General features: G+C 34.6%; 5 protein-coding genes across 10 annotated transcripts; 3 read left to right on the plus strand and 2 right to left on the minus strand.

Moving 5' to 3' along the window:
* Positions 1-916, plus strand: LOC136780391 (uncharacterized). The gene is made up of 4 exons (XM_066738713.1): positions 1-188; positions 256-413; positions 474-650; positions 750-916. The coding sequence occupies exons 1-4, from the start codon at positions 1-3 to the stop codon at positions 914-916; spliced, it is 690 nt and encodes a 229-aa protein (XP_066594810.1).
* A 698-nt stretch (positions 917-1,614) lies between these two features.
* Positions 1,615-3,347, minus strand: Alg-2 (Apoptosis-linked gene-2). 2 transcript variants are annotated; one of them, XM_066732871.1, is made up of 5 exons: positions 3,127-3,347; positions 2,743-3,060; positions 2,451-2,557; positions 1,927-2,231; positions 1,615-1,854 (listed from the first exon to the last, which is right to left on the minus strand). In XM_066732871.1, the coding sequence occupies exons 2-5, from the start codon at positions 2,796-2,798 to the stop codon at positions 1,753-1,755; spliced, it is 570 nt and encodes a 189-aa protein (XP_066588968.1). In that variant the 5' UTR covers positions 2,799-3,060; positions 3,127-3,347; the 3' UTR covers positions 1,615-1,752. The 2 variants fall into 2 exon arrangements, with proteins under 2 accessions (XP_066588968.1, XP_066588975.1); XM_066732878.1 differs by having other exon boundaries at positions 1,927-2,195; positions 3,127-3,345.
* A 73-nt stretch (positions 3,348-3,420) lies between these two features.
* Positions 3,421-6,511, plus strand: CPSF2 (cleavage and polyadenylation specificity factor subunit 2). Its single transcript, XM_066733036.1, has 8 exons — positions 3,421-3,757; positions 3,831-3,990; positions 4,058-4,409; positions 4,474-5,044; positions 5,116-5,301; positions 5,374-5,932; positions 5,999-6,136; positions 6,202-6,511. Exons 1-8 carry the CDS (start codon positions 3,609-3,611, stop codon positions 6,292-6,294), a joined length of 2,208 nt encoding a protein of 735 aa, XP_066589133.1. The 5' UTR covers positions 3,421-3,608; the 3' UTR covers positions 6,295-6,511.
* A 1,107-nt stretch (positions 6,512-7,618) lies between these two features.
* AP-1-2beta (adaptor protein complex 1/2, beta subunit) lies at positions 7,619-13,679 on the minus strand. Of its 5 annotated transcripts, XM_066740629.1 has the most exons (11): positions 13,362-13,468; positions 12,992-13,116; positions 12,725-12,895; positions 11,392-11,418; positions 11,046-11,291; positions 10,566-10,826; positions 9,968-10,390; positions 8,946-9,886; positions 8,522-8,873; positions 8,259-8,450; positions 7,619-8,187 (listed from the first exon to the last, which is right to left on the minus strand). In XM_066740629.1, the coding sequence occupies exons 2-11, from the start codon at positions 13,097-13,099 to the stop codon at positions 8,113-8,115; spliced, it is 2,796 nt and encodes a 931-aa protein (XP_066596726.1). In that variant the 5' UTR covers positions 13,100-13,116; positions 13,362-13,468; the 3' UTR covers positions 7,619-8,112. The 5 variants fall into 5 exon arrangements, with proteins under 5 accessions (XP_066596726.1, XP_066596717.1, XP_066596741.1 ...); XM_066740620.1 differs by lacking the exon at positions 13,362-13,468 and adding an exon at positions 13,548-13,679 and having other exon boundaries at positions 12,725-13,116; XM_066740644.1 differs by lacking the exon at positions 11,392-11,418.
* Positions 13,680-13,773: 94 nt separating this feature from the next.
* On the plus strand, positions 13,774-22,559 carry Sbf (SET domain binding factor). The gene is made up of 14 exons (XM_066740598.1): positions 13,774-14,375; positions 14,450-14,535; positions 14,613-14,900; positions 14,980-15,199; positions 15,278-15,519; positions 15,602-15,907; positions 15,969-16,351; positions 16,463-20,068; positions 20,132-20,279; positions 20,385-20,530; positions 20,623-20,849; positions 21,082-21,288; positions 21,365-21,447; positions 21,529-22,559. The coding sequence occupies exons 1-14, from the start codon at positions 14,276-14,278 to the stop codon at positions 21,619-21,621; spliced, it is 6,135 nt and encodes a 2,044-aa protein (XP_066596695.1). The 5' UTR covers positions 13,774-14,275; the 3' UTR covers positions 21,622-22,559.
* Positions 22,560-22,635: the final 76 nt, after the last annotated feature.

Below are 22,635 nucleotides of genomic sequence, written 5' to 3' on the forward strand. Positions count from 1 at the left end.
ATGGCAAATGTTACGGATTTACCATCTTCGGTGTACCATGAAGATTACACGGAACCGAGATCGAGAGATTTTATTGAAAAACCTCCCCCACCTCCAATTAATATTGAGAGTCTTCTTTACCTCCGACGCTCTTCTAATGCAGAAGATAATGAATGTGATGAATATGGCTTTCATAGAAATAAAAACAGGTAAGTTTTCTCATATCGTTCATTAATCAATGTAACTTTAATAACAGGATATCAATGTATTTTTAAGGTATATGCAATTGGCAGATAAAGAGCGTCGTCTCCACGATAAGCTGATAGAAGTAAACAGAGAAATGACTGATTTAACTTCAAGAATATTGGAAAGTGAATGTGAAACTGAAGAAAGAGTATTAAAAAGCATTTATGAAACGGATTATACGAAACGAGGTAAAAAGGAATTATTTGTTAAGGCATTTAATTATTATAAATGATTTGATTTTTTATAAGGATTGCCAATTGGACGGTACAGAGGTATAAAAGCTGCTATTGATGCACCTGTTGGCTCACCAATATCTCCTGCTGTAAGAGGCATAAACGATGGTTATAGAGATCCTACAAGATTCAAATTTTCTGCTATAGAAAAACCTTTCATTCAAGCACCGAAAGAAATTAATATGGATGCCAGTAACTACATTACAGATTTTTGTCATAATATGATTAATTAATTCCATTGTAAAAGTTAATTTACTTCGATAAATTGATTTCATTGATATTTCTTTCTAGTTCCAGATGCTTATTTTCAATGGAATATGCCTTTTGGGGGTGAATCGGAGTATATGGACGGAATTAGCAAAGTTGGTCTGATCAATTTAAGAAATCAGCAGCAATACACAAATCCCCTTATACCTTTTACAAGAAATAAAAATCCAAACTGTAATGTTATAATGTAACAAATATTACAATTTAATCACTACTCTTAATATAAAAGCAAAACATAAATATTGTAAAGAAGCAATAAAATACAAAAAATATATTTGTGATGTAAACGTAATTTCTTTTATTTATTTATTACTCTTAATAACATATGCACCACAGACAAATTACAAAGTTTCTAATACTAAATAGAATTTCCGTACTCTTTCTGTAGTTTAAACTGTTAAGTTAAAGCTATATGGTTGAAATAAGGAAGTAGATGTTATATATAAAAGTATTCAACAGTTTAGCTATTATAACGTACTTTTAAATATATTAAAAGTTTAAAAAATAGATCTCTCTAAAGTGTTATTCTCGCAATTAATAAATGCAATATATCAATATTGTGATAAACAGTATAAAATTTGGTTCTTAATTTCATCACACTGGAGAATTGACTGCAATGCAATATCAACATTTAAAGCTATTTTGTTCTTTGTGATGAATGTAAAATAGAAATAGATGAAAAAGCATTCCATACATTAGGATTGAAATATTATACTTATTACAAGTTATTTAAAAAAATATTTATCAGTTAAACTGGAATGCATTGTAGCTCTTAAAAAATAAAGCTAATTGTTTTCAATCAGTAAACAATTTTTACAAAAAGAGACAAATAGTTTGTTATCATTGAAAGGATATTTATAACCTTTTTAAAATTCAATTTATCGCAGACTATAGTAAAATACAACCATTTAATACTTTAAAGAGAAATAACATTTGGCATATCGTTACATAAAATATGTTGACAGTTTTTGTTCATCAATAATGCCCTAGGCTTCTAAGGCAAGAATACTCTAAGCACAGCAAGTATTTATACTTTCAAATTAAATACCATTCCCAGGAACTGTTCATAATGTATTGTGATGACTCCATCCAAGTCTGTATCTAATTGTCTGAATGCAGAAGTTAGAGTCTGTAAAATATATAGATTGATTTAAATGTCTATTTCCTTATAATATAATTAAAGTAAATAATTTGTACTTACATGAAGAACTATACAACACTGAATGAAATCATCAAAATAAATTGTTCCTCTGCCAGCTCTATCATATTTCCGTATAAGGGTATTTATTGTCTGATCAGAAAGTCGATAACCAAAATTGATCAATGCTGTTTTTAATTCATCTCTATCTATGTTTCCACTATTATCACGGTCAAACGAGCGAAAACAATTCTGCCAGTCAGTAACATATTTCCACAGAGCCCCAAATTCTTCAAAGCTTACTGTACCATTTCCACTTTTATCAAACATACCTGGAGAAGCAGCAGGTTTGTCAATGTCAAACATACCTGTCACAACAAAATTTAGCAAAACATTATAGCAAAGACAAAGGATCATGCAAGACTAAACAATTTTTAAGTATTATCTAAATTTCTTTATATGTTAAATCACTAAACTACTGTGATTATTTTTATTTCTACATACATGCAACTGAGCATCACTCAAGTGCTTATGTTAATTTAGCATTTGCATGATCTTTTGAATAATGAAACTTGCAGTAACATTACCAATCATTAAGCGAACTGTTTCTGGATTAAATGGAGTCCAAGTTCCATTTGATAGAGCCTGTTGAAGCTCATCTGCAGAAATTGCTCCTGAGTGATCCTTGTCCACTCTATGTAAAATAACAATATTTTGTAATATTTATATATTGCATCAGAATATTCAGAAATATTTTCTAATACACTTAGAACCTAAACTAATTCAATTTTTACCTAATAAAGATGTATATAATTGTTTAAAATTATGTAGATAAAAAATTGTTATCAAACATTTGTTTAATATGTAAATAAAATCTACCTTTGAAAAACGTCCCAAAGAAATTCACGACTGGGCATAGGCGACACAAAAGTCATTTTGATTATTGACTTTCAACAAAATTAAGAATTTTATTTAGGAGAAAATACCTCCAAGAGGAAAATTGAATTTATACTGTTAAAAAACACGTCAGTATGTAACGTAGCTGCTATTATCTACGTCACAACTGGTCACAAGTCACAACCTTGCCAGACCAGACCAGTCACCATACCATTCACCAATTCACCACCACTGCCACCACAGTCATTTAATTGAAACTTGCAATTTAGGTTCCGTTATGTACAGTGTAAGTAACATAAACTGTAGAACGAAAAGCAATCAGTTAATTTAACTTCTACATCTAAAAAACATTACTTTAATACTAACTTTGAAGAACGTCTTGTTATCTTCAATAAAGAAATCAATCATAATTTTAATAATTAAAATTATAAGAAAGTAAAAGCACATAACGGAAAATATCAATGATTAAATTAAATTTTCCGCCATTAGAAATGGATGTGGCTGACTGACGGAACATTAACCAATAACATCAGCAGGAGAGATCTGAATCTGAATGATCTATCTGAATCATCTGAATGATGATATGTATACTGCCCTGCCCGACAATGGTGTCACTGCCCAGTGCCCAGTGCCCACACTGGATGGGGATTAATGCCATTAGTGGGGATAAGAAGCTTCATCTGAAATGGTGGCGCCACCGCCTGAAGAGGAGATTATTTTGAGTTGAGAATGTTGAGATACACCATGTCGCCAATGTCGCCATGAGCACTCCCGGCCTCCCGCCTCATCTTTAATAACTGTTTGTTTTCGACTATTCTTGTTATTTACTAAGAATTAAGCGGTACAAAATGACTTCAATTATAAAGCTTCATGCTATTTCTGGTGCGATGGATGAATCGCCACCATGCTATATATTGCAAGTAGACGAATTAAGGATACTGCTAGATTGTGGTTGGGATGAAAATTTTAATCAGGATTTTATAAAAGAATTGAAACGGTAGGTATTAATTCATACTTATATGTTGGAATTTCCGATTTATTTTTATACAACAGAAATATTTATTTTTCAGGCATGTTCATCAAATTGATGCAGTGCTTTTATCATATCCAGATCCATTACATTTAGGAGCTTTACCATACTTAGTTGGCAAATGTGGCTTAAATTGTCCAATATATGCTACTATACCAGTTTATAAAATGGGACAAATGTTTATGTATGATATGTATCAGGTAATTATCTTACAAATTATTGAACACTTCTAAAATGAATATTTTCTAATTCTTATAATATTTTCAGTCTCGTCATAATATGGAAGATTTTGATCTTTTTACATTGGATGATGTTGACGCAGCTTTTGACAGAATTGTTCAATTAAAATACAATCAAAGTATTTCAATGAAGGGTAAAGGCTATGGAGTTACCTTGACACCTTTACCAGCTGGTCATATGATTGGAGGCACTATATGGAAAATTATTAAAGTTGGAGAAGAAGATATAATATATGCAGTTGACTTTAATCACAAAAAAGAAAGACATTTAAATGGTTGTGAATTAGACAGGCTACAAAGGCCATCACTATTAATAACTGATGCATTTAATGCTACCTATCAACAAGCTAGACGTAGAACTAGAGATGAAAAGCTTATGAGTAAGAATATTATTCTTATAATTATTTAGATTATACAGTTTTATTTATGCTATAACTATTGCAGCAAATATTCTACAAACGTTAAGAGCTGGTGGCAATGTACTAGTTAGTGTGGATACAGCAGGAAGAGTTTTAGAATTGGCACACATGTTAGATCAACTCTGGAGAAACAAGGAATCTGGTCTACTAGCATATTCTTTGGCTCTTTTAAATAATGTCAGTTACAATGTAGTCGAATTTGCGAAGTCTCAAATTGAATGGATGAGTGATAAACTAATGAGAAGTTTTGAGGGTGCAAGAAATAATCCATTTCAATTTAAACATTTACAACTGTGTCATAGTATGGCTGAATTAAATCAGGTTCCAAGTCCAAAGGTGGTACTTGCTAGTACTCCAGATATGGAGTGTGGATTTTCAAGAGAACTGTTTCTTCAGTGGTGCTCTAATTCCCAAAACAGTATTATTATAACTAGCAGAACTTCACCAGGAACTCTTGCTAGAGATTTAATAGAGAATGGAGGTAATAGAAATATTACTTTAGAAGTAAGAAAAAGAGTAAAACTTGAAGGAATTGAATTAGAGGAGTACTTAAGGAAAGAAAAGATAAAGCAAGAGCAAATGAAACAAGAGCAAATGTAAAGTTGATCATTTTTTTTTCTTTTTATTTATTTATTAGCATAGTAATTATTTGTATTTTAATTCTTAGGGAAACTGCAGATGTTAGCTCTGAGTCTGAAGATGAAATCGAAGTGGGAAGTGGAAAAGGAAAGCATGACTTATTGGTAAAGCAAGAATCAAAACCTGGTTTTTTCAAACAAAGCAAAAAACAACATCCTATGTTTCCTTTTATTGAAGAAAAAATAAAGACGGATGAATATGGAGAGATTATTCGGTAACTAAGATATTACAATTGTTATTTAAACAGAAACTTAATATCACTTGTTTCTCTTATTTTTCTTAACAGACCAGAAGATTATAAAATAGCTGAAACTATTCCAGAAGTTGAAGATAACAAAGAAAATATAGAGACAAAACAAGAAGAAAATAAACATCATCCAGAAGTTAATCCGGATATACCGACCAAATGTGTACAGTCGACACGAACAATTAGTGTAAATGCCTCAGTAACATATATAGATTTCGAAGGAAGATCCGATGGCGAATCTTTACAGAAAATTTTAGCACAATTAAGACCTAGAAGAGTAGTATTAGTACGAGGAGCTCTGCCAGACACTGAAGTATTAGCACTACAAGCACAAAGTGCTGGTGCTCGAGTTTTTATTCCTGCCAGGGGTGAAACTTTGGACGCAACAACGGAAACGCATATTTACCAAGTTCGTTTAACAGATGCTTTGGTAAGTGGATTAAATTTTTCCAGAGCCAAAGGAGATACCGAAGTCGCGTGGGTGGATGCAATGATTACTGCCAGAGATCAAGTATGCAGAGACGCGATTGCCGATGGTCAAACTGAAGACAGTCAAACGGATAAGATATTAACACTAGAGCCTTTAGCATTAAATGAGGTATGATATGTAGCAAATATATAAGAATTTTGTTTTAATTTAAGTACTAAATTAATTTATTAATAGGTGCCAGGCCATCAAACAACATTTATTAACGAGCTTAAATTATCAGATTTCAAGCAAATCTTAAATAAAAGTAACATTCCATCAGAATTTAGCGGTGGTGTGTTATGGTGTTGTAACAACACGATAGCTGTCAGAAGAGTATGTATAATTTATAGAATCTTTCTATGTATTATTATCCTATAATTCAACATTATTAATTGTAGCATGAAGCTGGGAAAGTAATACTGGAAGGCTGTATCTCTGAAGACTATTATAAAGTTCGGGAATTACTATATGAACAATATGCTATTGTATAAATTTATTCATCAGGCATATATGATATTTATTAATATAAATGAATTACTAAATTCTTTCTCTATACTGATGTTTGTACTTGCCTGTATATAATTTTGAAAAAACCTTTTATTTTTTTTACATGAAAGTAATGAACAATTAGCAGATGAATATCTCAGGGCTGCTTTTTCTATAACATTAAGGAGCTTGTATATAATATAATATTTTGTTTAATGTACATACACATATGTAATAAATGTTTTATTAAATTTTCAAAATAGTTTTTATATAATTAGTGTGATTTTTTATAAATCTATAAAAAGCCCTCTATATATCCTTCTTCTTTAGACCAGTTTAGGCCATTTGCCTTTCCCGTTTTGTCCAAAATGATACAACACAATTTCGATTATATCTGACATTAAATACAATTTTCGTTATTTTTATTGTTTTTCTTTTTTGTTGAAAAAAAAAACTCAATTACTTTTTCTTAAAACAACTGTTAATTATTTTTTAGTAATAAATAATAACTACTAGCAGATTGATTTTAGCGAGAAAAAGAGATTAGTGTTTTCTAGGGAATTTAGTTTCCTTATATATGCATACGAACGTTCTTCCTTTCCTTCAATAACGTTGATCTGTAAACACGTGGTTGAAGTTGTAATTATTGAATTTTAGGTGAAATATCCATAAATTCACGTAAGTAATTACTTTATTATAAAGATAAAAATATCGAATTCCGAATTGACACATAAATTTAAATTTCGGAGTAAAGTATTTGAGTAAATTACACTTAGTTTCAATCGGCACTGAGTGGTCCAAACGCTACAGTACCGTCGAGAGAGATGTACTTTAGCTATTTCAAGCAAATTAAGCTTAAAAGTATACATTTCTCTTAATTATAAACAGCTTACTTACCTTTTCTTAAACATAATATATATTTATAATCATTGTTTACCAGTAACAAACTTGATTTTGAACATCAAACAATGTTAGGTTATATTGCATCTAATTATGCAAACTGATCAATTAAATAAAATCGTACTACTTTCAGAAAAATAATATCAGCTTTTACTGTAATTCAATTATTAAAGTCCTCCATTTTTATTTAAAGGACAGTTGTTTATTATTTTCCATTTTTTACAGAATGCCATTGGCACATGATTTCCTACACCCAAGTCCCATCGAAGAGAAGAGAAAGCATAAATTGAAGAGACTGGTACAAAAACCTAACAGCTACTTCATGGACGTCAAATGCCCAGGATGCTATGCTATTAAAACCATCTTTTCACACGCGCAAAAAAAAGTTGAATGTGATGGTTGCCGTACAGTACTTTGCTCGCCTACCGGCGGAAAAGCGCGTCTAACTGAAGGATGTTCCTTCAGGAGGAAAGTTCAATGTTAAATTTAAATGATGCAAGAAGCTTCACCATTTATATTCAATAAACATATTTGATTACAGTGTAATTGCTTTTTTAATATGACGTTACCTAGTACTTGTGTCTATATCCTAATTTTGTAAATTTGAAATGTTTATTCAATGCTCTTAAAGACTTAATTAAAATCATATAACTGCACCAATCAATAAAACTTTAGCTTAGAAGCAAAGTTTGCATTATATCATTTATTTCTATTTATATATTTGCATTAAATACATCGGATTGTTACAATAGCTTGAGATTAGTACTACATCACAATGATGGCTTGTATACACAATAGATGTAATAAAGATTATTAACATCATGTTTCTTCCAAAGCAGCATCTGGATATTACATACAATTGATTCTACCTTCATAGGCAATCATTTTGGCATAGAAATTAGATTCTTTTCAGGTTTAAAAAATTAAGAATGTAAAATTGCATTGTATGCTTGGAATACGCCTGGTGCAACTTCTACGGATCTAGATTTTAAGGAAAGCTGTAAAGAAACAAGTTATATTTTAGCTGGAAACCAAAGTAATATTCAAGAGTAAATTACAGCAAACAAACCGTCACGTCAGGATTTCCTGGCTGTATCTTTAATTCGTTCAATACCCAAACATTATTGGTTAATTTGAGTGACTGGTAAAGCATGTCTTGCCCTTCTACATTTCTTTTTGCTATCGTGAAAACATTATTTTGCTGCATTCTTTGTACAACTTGATCAGCCGTCAACATAACGCCGTTCAAGGTATACTGAACCTAATGCAAACATGTTTATTAGTTTTTTGTGTAAAAATATATTAAGAAAAACTTATATTAAAAGCGATTACCTCATTTTGTGCGGGAATGTCTTTCCAAGTAGAGAGGAATACTTTTTTGTCCAGCTGTCCATCCTCCGTAAAATAAACATTCATAGGAACCATACAAGCAAAGTAGAATACATCAATATTATTTTTAATTGCCACTTGTAAATTATTTAAAGGCTCCATCCGCTGTACAGCACCAGCAGTAGACAGTACTACACTTGTTTCAATGCTAGCTCCAGGTCCTAAGGGTCCAGGTACTTGTAATTGCCCCATTGGGGTAAGTCCAAAGCTATTTTTATTTAATTGAATAGCAAATCCACCCATAGGCTGCATCGCTTTATTCGTAAATGTCATGTCCATACTAATTTGTCCATTTCTAAAAAATACACATAGTTTAGTAAACACGTAAAAGAATCAAATCTAACTAGTAAAGCATATTTCGACTTACTTTCTAGAAAAGGTACCCCAAATATCAAAACCTTTGCCCTTTTCAGCAGGCAACCAATTGACTTTGGGCGATATGTAGGCTGTGGGTCCCTGGCTGAATCCAAAGATGTCACCAAGCAAACCAGTAGTTGTTTGAGATACAACTGGAGCACTAGAGGTAGCATCACCGCCCAGAATTCCGTCTAGTCCTCCTCCTAATAAATCTAATCCTGTTGGTGCAGGTGCAGCGGGTGTAACTATGGAAGGACCACCAAAATCCATACTAAGGAGATCGCCTATCAAGGAATCCTGAGCTGGAATTACTTGTGAGTGGGGCTGGGCTGTTGTAACTCGTTGCGTAGAATCCTCACTAGAATTGCTCCGCGCTGGCAAGGATTTCCTAGCACCCGCTGCTCTACCCTCTACAAATGCTGTAGGAGGCTTATGATACACGGAAGCCAAACTGGAGATATGACAAATAAGCTCATCCAATAATGTAGGCTCCAAAAGATCCGTTTCTTCCGAAATCAATGGTTTTTCAGCTAGAACTACCTCTTTAGCAGCTGCGGGATCTGTACTGAGCAATCTCCAGTAAATGAATCCGCGATCCCTCAAATCTGGATTGTCAGAATCCTGGGTAGCTAAGCTCAGGACTTGTTGTACCAACTCTTGAGTGTCCGTAGGTCGCTTTAAGAAAAGCTTTACGATTGCCGTAAGCAGTTGTAATTGAACTTGTGTATTTTCATCGTGGAATCCTTCCAAAAAGCTTTCCAAAAGCTCATCTGCATTATCTATACGTTCCGCATATTCTCCAATTATCCAGATCATCGAAGCACGAGCTTCAGGCTCGTCTAAGGTATCCAAGTTTTCACAAAGCGTCGAGATAATGCTCTCATATTTATTAGGATATTTGCGGAAGATATCCTTGATTACCACAATAGCCTCTTGTACTACGTAGTTCACCTGATTAAAATAAAATAGATGCGTTTAATTATATAGAAAATATCTTTAACAAAATACAGTTTAATCGAATTATATCCATACCTTCGTTTGAATCAAGTCTAAAAGTGTTGAAACACAGCGTTCAGCCGATGGTTCCACTTTGATAGCGCAACGTCCAATCGCTCTTACGGCTTTCCTAACAAAATCAACGTCCACTTCTGTTGCATACTCCTTAAGCTCGGACAACACCTGCGCGATATTTGCTTGAGATGCCAGGCGTATCATGATATCTAACTTTTCAAGCTTTACATAAATTGGATCATTATATTTAACGAAGAAAACTTTCATTTCGTGCTTCAAAATATCCGGACGTTTCTGTACAATAAGATTAATATTCCTCAACGCTACGTATTGGACTTCAGGTTCCGAGCTAAGCAAAGTTACAAGAGGCGGTGCTAGTTTCTTCGTAAGAGTTCCAACAAAATCAGATTCTGATTGTAGCATTTCCATTAACTTCATGAGTACCTAAATTAAACGAGTAATAATTAGTATCACATTGATCATGAAACTTAGCCCTTTGCACACCTAGTACCAAATTGTTTAGCTTAAGAATAATGGATTATAGAACAAAATTTAATTACGGTAATTAAGGAAAAAATGCAAAGGGCTGTAAAAAGTTATTAAAAAATGGTTTTACAACCTTTACAGCAGAAAGAACTACTGCAGCATTTGCGTGGGCTAAACGTGGTGTGATTCTTTCACAAATACTCTGAGCCTCACGATCATCTTTAGGCGAATAATTGGCAAGAGAATCTAATATAAATACTTGGCCCCATTCTGTGCACTCGTTCAAAGCTGTTAATAATTTGTTAATGGTTTGTGCGTTCATTTCAACTAACGGCTGTCCACTTGGACTTGCTTCATTGATCTCTGATAATGCAGCTACAGCATTGGCAACAACCTAATTTTTAAATTAACACATACTTTAAATATATGAAAGATGATGGACGTGCGATAAGAAAAAATGATTTCTAAGCAATGATGTATAATGAAATGAGAGATGTCTACGAATTAACCAATTTTACTGCTATAAATAGAAACAATATTATATTTAACTTAATATATAAATATTTAGCAATCATTTTTTCCCTGTTTTATGAAACCCATGGTTCTTACGTACCATTGGATTACTGTCTGACAAAAGATCTTTTAGCTGATCCAGAAATCCTTGATCTTCTACCAAAGAAGCGTTAATGTCGTAAAGCTTCGCCACGCATACAGCAGCAGTCTTGCGTACGTATGGATCTTCATCCTTGAGACATTTCCGGAGTGGCTCACATAGATACTCTGTGATCTTGTCCACCCTAATACAACCCATGGTGCGCACAGCTAATGCTCGAATCAGCGGATTTGGGTCCTCGCAATCCTGCGCAAAAATAGGGCAAGCCAGGGATTCAAGTCTAGTCACAGCAATGGCTATTTATTTCAACCCATGAATTTTAACAAAATAGAAAATGGTATGGTACCTTTGTCATCGGAGATGTCGCTAGCTCCTTTTGCGTGTCAGAACGAAAAAGGTCAAATTGGTCACCGTCACCATTTTGATTAATAGTTAATTGTTATAAATATCAAGCATTTAATGAGATTGTTAAAACTGATCACCTTTTAAAGAGCACGAGTTATTTTCAGAGACAAATCTATTTATTTTGTTATTCTTCTATTTTTATTTCAGATTTTACATAGAACCAATTTAAAGTCTGCAGTGAGTCAAATAAACTATGGCTTTGTGCTCAGGAAAGTATCGCATTATATTAATTTACACATTGAAGGAAAAACATCTAATAGTATTATACAAGCTACACAGCAAAATTTTCTGTATAATACTAAAAACATTTATGAATTTATCATCAAATCTTAAAGGGCGAGACGTGCAGTTTGGGTAAATATTCACTGTATACAGGCATTGTATGGTAATGTAACCATATATGTAGAGTGGATATTTAAGGACTCATTGCATTTCTCTGCTCATCATGCTATATACGCACCAAAAGAAAGTAGGATCAAGATATAGTTTATTCTACCTTACTTTATTAAACTTGACTGCAGTTTTTATGAAGGCCAATTTTACCTTTAAAGTTATTCACAGTTGCTACACAAATGTTCTGCTACAAGCTCTTTAAATATATAGATATATATGTATATATACTATATATAAATATATATAAATTTGTGTATATGTCACAGAAAATATCATGCTAATATTGAGATAGATAAGAAGTTTTATTAATATGCAGTGGTGTTAATAAGCAGTTTTCCCTTTTGTTTAATTAACTTTGATTAAGTATCACGCTTGGCTAAATGTTACACTCATTAGAAATCTCATTCCTGCCATTATTTAATGCGTAATTGCAAGTAGATCCTGGAATTTGGTAATAGCTGCTAAAATTAGTTATTGGTATACTTCTGCAATAAATACAACTCTGCAAATTAAAACCAGATTCCAGTCTCGTGCCCTTTTAAAAAATAAGCAGTTTAATAAAGAAATGGTAATGAAACTGAATGAAACCAAATAAAAGACATTCCGTCCCATACTGCAGACGGCTTTGTGCAAACTGATATCATTTGCAAAGCACAGTCTGTACATGGTGCGAGGCAGGCTGCTAGAGTAATAAAACTGTTATTAAAAAGAAAGACTTTAACAAAAATTGACATTTGCAAAAGAAAATTTAAGTTATCTCTCAGCTTGCCTCTTGCAGACAGAGACTTTTAACATCATCCAAGTGTAATTAAAATGTGGAAAGAGTAGAGGTGCATTAATAAGATATGATTTGAAAGTATTGTGTCTTTGAGCTACGTTACCTTCACAAAAGTGTTGACAGCCATAATGGCCATATCTGGCTGGCTTTTTGCATAGTTCATAAGATACAAATATACAAGTTTTTTCAGCTCGAGATTATCTGTCTGCATGCAGTTGACAACATCAGGAAACAAGGCTGAAACATCTTTGCCCACTGTCATAGAAGCTATAACCTGCATAAAGGAGTAACAATGAGCAAAAAAATTGCCAAAATAGAATTCATAAAGGAAAGAGAGTATAAGAGAAGAATAGAACACGTAATTAATTACCTTTTTTACAGCCTCCTTTTTCTTTTCTTTTTTATCATTATTCAGCTCCGATTTAAGTTCGAATATCTCCCCCTTCTTCGTGGTAGTGAAGTACTTTGAATCTGTCATCTTTGCTCTCGGCGATACTAAACGACAGAAATGTTAAAATCTCTAAAATAAAACCATCTCGTCTAATCTCACACGTCTCTCGCACGGAAAATTAAATAACGGAGCAATATATAGCTAACCAGAATTGGATCAATGCTCGGAATCTATTATACTATATACTTCCACTAACTTCCTGTTATGGTTATAGTAGAAAGTATATACCATATTCTATAAAATAAAAAAATTGGAGTTGCAGTATATTTCAGTATAATGATCCCTTTACCTTTTCAAATTGATAAAATGCGAAATTAATCTAAACAGTTGTTGATAGCCGCCAAATGACAGCTAACCCAAAAAGAAACGCCCACAAGCTCTATGAAAGAATCCCGTCTATTGATGTCAAAAAACCGGCCTTAATGATTGGTCGTCGCAGATTTGCAATAAAGGCTCATTCACAAAAGTGTCTCACCTTCTCACGAACGGAGCGACAGGTTCATCTTCGGAGAACAAATATAAAGAAAAGAAAATAAAGGATAGAAAATATATACAAGAATATCTTGAGAAACGTCAAAATATATCATCAACAAACTTAAAGATAAACAGCGTCACAGGTTGGATATAAAAGGCTATATAAATATTTATATGCCATATTAGAAATCCTGCTGAAGGTTTCAATTATTCGACTAGTCGAGTTGTTGTTTTCTGCCTATGAGTCAAAGGTGACTTCAATCAATGGCCGAGAATATACATATACTCAATGTGGCGTTTGAGTTTAAAAGGTTATGGATTGAAATTTCGGGGTGTGGCATCATATTCTAGTTTATAAATAAAAAGTGTTGAAATAATCCATGATACAGAATTATATTTTCACCATGACATATCTTTATGATCACTGCTAAAAATTCTTGACAAAGTACCACCTTAATTAAATCTATTACTATCAATACATACTGATTAGAAAAAGAGGTTTTTCAATTTTTTTATGGAATAATGTAACTTAATCGTTTTCAATTGTTGAAAAATCATAATCAAAGCATTCCTCTGTTCTGAAATATGGATGACACAATATGTGAACCACCAAGAGAGAAAAAGAAACTTTGACTCCTATAGGTACTTTATCATTTTTGTTAAGTGCTAGGCATACATTACCTGGCAGATTGTAGTCCATGAAATCGTGTGTACCAAAAAGTACATGGGATGTTGGGTGCTACTACCAACACACAGCCCCAGGAGTACACCGAAATGTCTCGTCTAGCTGACTACTTTGTTGTAGTTGGCTACAATCATGAGAAAGAACGTAAGTCATTAATTAATATTAGAATGTAAAAATTAGAATCATTTATTTGATTAAATTTTGAAATTCATTGTTAGGAGCTGGTATAAGTAGTGGAATAATCTTACAAAGATTCCCAGAAAAAGATTGGCCTGACACTCCATTTATTGAGGGTATAGAATGGGTAAGTTTTGAAGAATGAAAGAAAATATTAAAATTAATATTTATAGGCTTATATAATTAAGAATATTTAATTTACAGTTTTGTCAGCCTCAAGGGTGGGCTTTATCAACAGAGCGCCAAGAACCACGTTTTTTTGTGTCTATATTAACAGATATAGACGCAAATCGCCATTATTGTGCATGTATGTGCTTCAATGAGACAGTGTCTATTGTGCCAAGTAAGCCAGTGGATGAAGAAGAGGATCCTGTAGATAACAATAGTCGTACATTAGTCAGAACAATTCCTGCAATAGCTCATCATAGCATTATGTATGCCCCTAAATGTCTTGTATTGGTTTCTAGGCTTGATTATATTGAAACTTTTAGAGTAAGCATATATCAGCTATTTTGCCAATTGAGTATATTAATATCTTTTTTCATTTTTTTTTAAATAATTATTTTTTCAGAACTGTCTTGGAATAATTTATACTGTATACGTAGAAAACCTTGGTATACCATTAGAAACTTTAGTCGGAAATATCTTAGGGTGTATACAAGTACCACCTTCTGGGGGTCCTCAAGTAAGATTTAGCATTGGGGCTGGTGACCGCCAAGCACTTCAGCCACCAATTAGTCCTTCTCTTCCAATAACTCACACTAGCGTAAATTTGTTGTTTCAACAACTAGGTAATATACTTTTTACCTAAAATGACAATAATTTGAGATTAGCGATATAAGTGAGGCATTTTATATACCTTGTTACAGGTATTCGAAATGTGTTAGTTTTATTTTGCGCAGTAATGACAGAGCACAAACTACTCTTCCATTCAGTAAGCTACTCACGCCTGACTGAAGGATGTCGTGCTTTAACGGCATTGATGTATCCATTCAGATACACGCACGTTTACATTCCTCTTTTACCAGCGGCTCTAGTCGAAGTTCTAAGCACACCTACTCCATTTATTATGGGTGTGCATAGTTCGTTGAAGCACGAAGTGGCCGAGCTCGTAAGTCCTCTTTACAGAATTATTTCTGGGTAGTATTTATAAAATCAAACTTAAAAAGTTTACTCATTCTTAACTGTTACAGATGGATGTAATAGTTGCTGATTTGGATGGGGGATCTATAATTGTACCAGATGGAGTATCTCTTTCCCTGCTCCCTGAACCTCTTTTATCTCAAACGCAAGAAGCTTTATCTATGGTTTTACAACCAGAACTTGCATGTGCGGATTATGCATTTCCTCCTTTAGCTCTTAGAGCTCCGCATCCGCCAATGCTAGACAAGGAGTTGCGGGCAGTTTTTATGAGAACGTTTGCTCAACTTTTGCAAGGATACAGAAGCTGTTTAACATTAATTCGCATTCATCCAAAGCCTGTCATAACTTTTCACAAAGTAAGAAAGATATATATAAAAACATGAGAAATATAAACTCTATTATTTACCATTTTTTCAGGCAGCTTTTTTAGGGGAACGTGGATTAACAGATTGTGATTTTACAATTAGAGTATTAGATTGTATGTTTTTCACTTCTTTCATTGCTGAAAGAGGTCCTCCGTGGAGGCCTTGCGATGTTTGGGATGAATTATATAGCAATTTAAGCGATCAACTAAAGCAAGAAACGCAGGACCATAGACTTATTTTATCACACATTCAAGAACTCGCTCAACAGCTTTACACCAATGAAAATCCAAATCCGCAACCATACGTACAAAAGATTTTAAAACCTCCCGAAGGAGCTTTTGCCAGGATTCACCAACCACTCTTGCCTCGTATTAATCCGGATCAAGTTCAGGCAATTATAGATGAAGGTTTAGCTAAGAATAATTTAAAAGTTAGGTGAGTAATGAAGCAAATATTGTTTAAATTTCATGGGTTGTCCATGAAGTATTTATTGAATTCATTCATTCACTTTTCAAACTCTTGACAAGTTTAATATGTTCCTCTTAGGTTGTCATCGTTGCGACCAATTCAGCCACGTATTGTTCCAATGGGTCCACATATTTCGTTTGTCCATGACACTAGGCATTTGGTTAGCAATTCTGCGCGTAGACTAGAAGTACTACGCAACTGTATCAATTGTATTTTTGAAAACAAAATTTCGGACGCTCGAAAGACTTTCCCGGCTGTTTTGCGGGCCCTCAAAAGCAAAACTGCTCGATTAGCATTGTGCATGGAGTTGGCCCAGCACGTAGTCGGTAACAAAGCGATGCTGGAACACCAGCAATTCGATCTTGTAGTTAGACTAATGAACTGTGCGCTACAAGACGACTCATCAATGGACGAACACGGAGTTGCCGCAGCACTTTTACCATTAGCTACAGCCTTTTGCAGAAAACTCTGCACTGGAGTCATACAATTTGCCTACACGTGTATTCAAGAACACTCTGTTTGGCAAAATCAACAATTTTGGGAGGATGCATTTTATCTTGATGTGCAGAAAGATGTTAAGAGACTATACCTACCCAATGATACGATAACACCGCGAATCATGAACGATTCTATTTTAAGTCCAATCAGCCCTCGCGAAAGTAAGGAATTTCCTTTCCGTGACCGCTGCTCAATTTATCAAACTCAGGAGCCATCAGCTCTCGAAATAGCTGCAGAGCAGATGAGAATATGGCCGTCTATCGACGGTGATAAACAACGAGAACTAATAGCAAGCGAGGAGAGCACCATGTACAGTCAAGCGATCCATTACGCGAATCGAATGGTTTACCTGTTGGTGCCTTTGGATATTGGATCGAAAACGCACAAGCAGGATCATGTTTACGAGGATGAAAGGGCGAGTAATAGTATCACGAATAGTGTAGCCAGTGATAGTGGAGATGCTGAGTCTGGATTCGAGGAAACCGATCCCGGAGAAACCGGAAGCGCAGTTATCAGAATGGTATCGAGATTTGTTGATCGTGTCTGTACCGAAGGGGGTGTCAGTACCGAGCATGTTAGATGCTTACACCAAATGGTTCCTGGGGTGGTTCATATGCATATTGAAACACTCGAGGCGGTACACAGGGAGAGCAAACGGTTGCCCCCTATCCAAAAGCCTAAAATATTAACTCCAAACATGCTACCTGGAGAAGAAGTGATCATGGATGGTTTGAGAGTTTATTTATTGCCCGATGGAAGAGAAGAAAGCTCAGTTGGACTGCCGAAAATTCCACCACTCTTACCCGCCGAGGGAGCAATCTTTCTTACCAATTATAGAATTGTGTTTAAAGGCATTCCCTGTGATCCATTCGCCTGTGAACAATTGGTCGTACGCGCCTTTCCTGTAACATCCTTGACTAAGGAAAAACGAGTTGCCGTACAGCCTTCGGCCCACTTGGACCAGTGTATTCAGGAAGGTCTGCAGTTAAGATCCTGCACGTTCCAATTGATAAAATTAGCGTTTGACGAAGAGGTCACTCAAGAAAACATAGAGACACTTCGTAAACTAGTTCACAAGGCACGTTATCCTCCTCATATTTTCCATCATTTTGCTTTTAGTGGACAGAATTTAGTTACGCAAACTGCTCATCATAAAGGTAAAGAGAAGAATGCTACACTGAAAGGTTTTGCAAAAAAGACTCTATTGAAAACTGCTAGGAAAGCTGGTTTTAAGCCTAAACAATCATCGAAGCGACAAAAATACGTGTTGCCTAATATGAATCTGACTACCAATAATAAGTATATGACATCCCCTGGGCGCATGAGTCTTCCAGTGACTGAGAATAATGATTTGAGTCACGACGATGATCTGAGCGTTGATGATTTTGAAATTCCAGGAATTATAACTACACCACCAACTGATGCTAAAACGTTGGAACGATTATCTGAACGTAGTTACGTGAGAGATTGGTACAGATTGGGACTTTGTCCAAACGGGCCTCACAATAATAGACGTAACGAGCCTTTCCGCATTTCTTCAGTAAATTGCGCATATATGATATGCAGAAGTTATCCAGCATTATTAATAGTTCCTACTTCAGTATCGGATGAGAGCATTCGTCGATTTTGCAGACTTTATAGGCACAATAGAATGCCCGTTGTTACTTGGAGACATCCTAGAACAAAGGCTCTTCTTATCAGAGGTGCTGGGTATCATGGAAAAGGCGTGATGGGAATGCTAAAGGCTCATCCAACTACCGCCAGTAATCTAAAGACAACCTCTTCCGAAACAACTTCGTCTTTGGAGCAAGAGAAATATTTCATGGCTTTGGTAGCTGCTACTCCTGTATCCGTACTGAGACAAGGATCAGCTTGGGGAATGTCCGACAGTTCTTTGAGTATAGATTCCCTTCTACTCGCTGCGGAAGATAGGAATGCCACGCCAGAACAGTCTAGACGGAATCCTTTTAACAAGGCTATCGGTACTCTGGGATCATCCGGTGGAAAAGGACCCAAGAATTTTGGACGTTGGGGATCCTTGAAAGATAAGAGACACAGCTCCCAAGCTTCCTTAACGTCGTCTCAGCAGAGAGGAACAGTGAGGCATTCAGCTGACTCTGACAGTGGCACCGAGTGTGTTCACACTTTTCAACGAGCTGCTCTGTATATTCTTGGAGAAAAAGCTCACATGAAAGGCGTAAAAGCTGAATCAGCTCCCAAAACCGACTTCATACCAGTGGAATATTTTGATGTAAGACATACTAAAACAGCATTTAAAAAATTAATGAGAGCCTGCGTGCCTAGTTCTCCAACTGTCGAGTCAGATCAAAGTTTTTATAAGTTAATTGAAGCTTCGGAATGGCTGCAGCAATTGCAAAATTTGATGCAACTGTCTGGAGCAGTCATTGATTTGATGGACGTTCAAGGGTCATCCGTTGCAGTATGCCTGGAAGATGGCTGGGATACGACGGCTACCGTTTGTTCCATTGCACAAGTATGTCTGGATCCTCATTACAGAACTATCGAAGGATTTAGAACCCTCATAGAAAAGGAATGGCTTGGCTTTGGCCATCGGTTTGGTCACAGAAGTAATTTAGCTGCTAACTCACAAACAACTAACTTCACACCTACCTTCCTACAATTTTTGGATATTGTGCACCAGATTCAAAAACAATTCCCATTGGCTTTCGAATTCAACGAGTATTATCTAAAGTTTTTAGCTTACCATTCGGTTTCTTGTCGTTTTCGTACATTTTTACTGGATTGCGAGTTTGATAGAGTAGAATGTGGTATCACTGCTGTCGAGGACAAAAGGGGCTCGCTGACGAGTCACCATAAAGGTGTTGATACTGCTAGCGATGACGATACGATTTATCCTGGAGGTCGTTTGGTTGGCACCAACACTGGATGCAATCTTGGTCAAAGCATTTTTGATTACATTGAAAAACAGCATGCCAGGTGTCCACTGTTTTATAACTTTATGTACACACCTAACACGGAGTATCCTGTACTAAGGCCAGTATCTCATGTGGCAAGCCTTGAAATTTGGCAATATTATTTGGAAGAGGAATTAGCTCATGGGCCGCCGTATGATTTGGAAATATTGCAACAAGATTGCCAACAAGAAGAAGAGGCTGAAGCAGCTGATGGTGTAGTTAAAAGCAACCGTAAAATAGTGACACAAGGGTAGGTAGTAAAGTTTAAAAATAAATTGAATACTGCATATTCAATTATAAAATTATATTACAGCTATGACAGTGAAAGCTCAATGATACCAGATCAATTTACGCATCTTCTGGAAGAGATACACAAATTGGAAACAGAATTAGGGCATTTACCACAAAAGTGGAAAATCTTGTGGGATAAATTGGAGCTACCAAATACAGATTCCCTTGCTGTAAGTAATCAAAGTACTAATGCACCGATGTACTAATTGAACTAAAATCTTTAAGATTGTGGCATGGGTGACGTGTTTAACAAATAATAATTAAATCTGTTACAGCGTCATGCATCATTCAGTACTGCACTAGTAAGATACCAGGGTAGACTAATTCATAAGCGTTCCACTTTAGAATTGCTTTTAAGAGGCAAGCTGGCTGGTGGGAGCACTTCTGGTAATGAGGGATCGGTATATGCACACCCGCACAGGTAACATATTAATTAATCAGCATTGTACAACAATTAAACTAATTTTTAAAGGATTCATTTTATTATTTAAATTATTTCTTGATGCTTTATAGATTTGAAAGATTGGATTCCGCGACTCCAATTCATTGTGACGCTTGCTCTGGTGTGCTATGGGGTCCTGTTAAAGCAGGACTGCGTTGCGTTGATTGCGGTCACGTATACCATGATAAATGTGCTGACTCCGTGCCAAAGAATTGCACGAAATATAAAACGGCCACTGATAATTTACAGAATCATACACTCACACGAAACGGAGGGGATAGTGGCAGTGTGAATTCAAGTACGGTGCTTTTGTTATATTTGTTAAAATATTTGAAAATTTATTTTCTTCGATACATTGAAGCAAGAATTTTAAATGAGAAAACATGTACTTGTACTTGTTTTGAAAAAAGAAACAAATTTTATGTTAAAAGCTTTAATCTATAAGTTACTTATCGATATTACTAAAAGCATAGGTCCGGTTAGTTAATATAGATTTTTTAACAAAATTTATAAACTTATTATTTTCGCAGGCGTTGCAACGATGCAAACGTCGTCTCAACAATATTACGAACAATTTTCGAGTAACGTCGCTGAGAACAGAACTCACGAAGGTTATCTTTATAAGCGAGGAGCCTTACTGAAAGGCTGGAAACAACGATGGTTTGTGTTAGACTCCATCAAACATCAGTTAAGATATTACGATGCCATGGAAGACTCTCATTGTAAAGGATACATAGGTATAGCAAAATTATAAATAAATGTAGATAAATATTTGGTACAAAAGAAATTGAGTAATATTATTTGTATCTATAGATTTAGCTGAGGTAGTTTCCGTTACTCCAACTGCACCTATGCCAGGACCACCAAAGAAAACGGATGACAAATCATTTTTCGATGTAATTATGCATCCTATAAGCGTAATTTTAAACTAATAATTAAGAGTTCATTATTTGCCTAACCAAGGAAATATTTTACAGCTTCGTACAAACAGGCGGACATATAATTTCTGTGCTGGCGATGCCACGACTGCACAAGAATGGATCGAGAAGGTTCAAGCCTGTTTGCAGTAATGCCGTAAATTGAGTCTAAGACTAATTTAAGTTTTGCAAGCGACTGATAGAGTAATGCAAAGTTTAATTTTGTTGAATATTCTTGTATAGCTTGTATGTACCGTACTAGAGACTGCAAAAGCTTTCGGTTAACTATGTTAGATTTAAATGTTATAACAGTCTAAGAACTTTATTAGCTTTTATTGACGGTGTCTTTCTGTCATTAATGTACAATGTAAAAGTTGTCGAGTAAGCATATTACATACAATTTTATAATTCCGTTAAACTTTCTATTTAGCTGGAAGAAAAAAGATCATTACAATTTTTTATCAAATCAAAAATATCATTCTGAATTTATGTAAGATATTATTATAGTATGGAAAAAAGTTATCTTTAAAATCGCTTTTAAATGCATAAGTAACTACATATAATGATGCGTGCTTCATGTAATTATTGATATTATTGTTGTTATTATCTAATAAGCTTCGATCTCGCCTATCGCAAAATGGAGATTATTGTAAATTTAAATATTTCTTTCCTATAAGCTTCCTTGGAATTTCAAATCATATCTTATACAAAAATGCGCGAATTAAATTTAGCGCGATTACGTTCGTGTGCTAAAGAATGGTTTCGATTAGAAGTCTTTTACTATATAAACTATAATCTTCAAAAATGACAAAGGGAGGATAATTGGATAGATAAAAAAATGAATACGCTCCATCCGGCATTAGTTTTAGTTAATTTTTATATCGTACTACTTCAAGGTGTCTAAAATGTCGCGCAACCAAATTTTTTTCATTGAAATCACATCGTTAATTAAGGTACAACTTTTATGTTTAGATTTAAACGCTCTATTTTTTTATCTGTTTTTTGCTTTATTTATAGACAAAAAGTCTGATGAAAATTATATATTAAATATATATCTCTATATATTATATAAGACCATGTTGATTCAACTACATCTTTATATTTGATCTGTCGTTTTCTATCCTACTTTTAAGAAGCGTTAAACGACTGAAAATGTTGTACTTTTCG

The sequence above is a fragment of the Prorops nasuta genome, unplaced genomic scaffold, assembly GCF_024137725.1.
Source record: "Prorops nasuta isolate Cenicafe-Biocafe unplaced genomic scaffold, Cenicafe_Pnas_1.2 PNAS00002, whole genome shotgun sequence".
In the NCBI taxonomy this organism is placed as follows: Eukaryota; Metazoa; Arthropoda; class Insecta; order Hymenoptera; family Bethylidae; genus Prorops; species Prorops nasuta.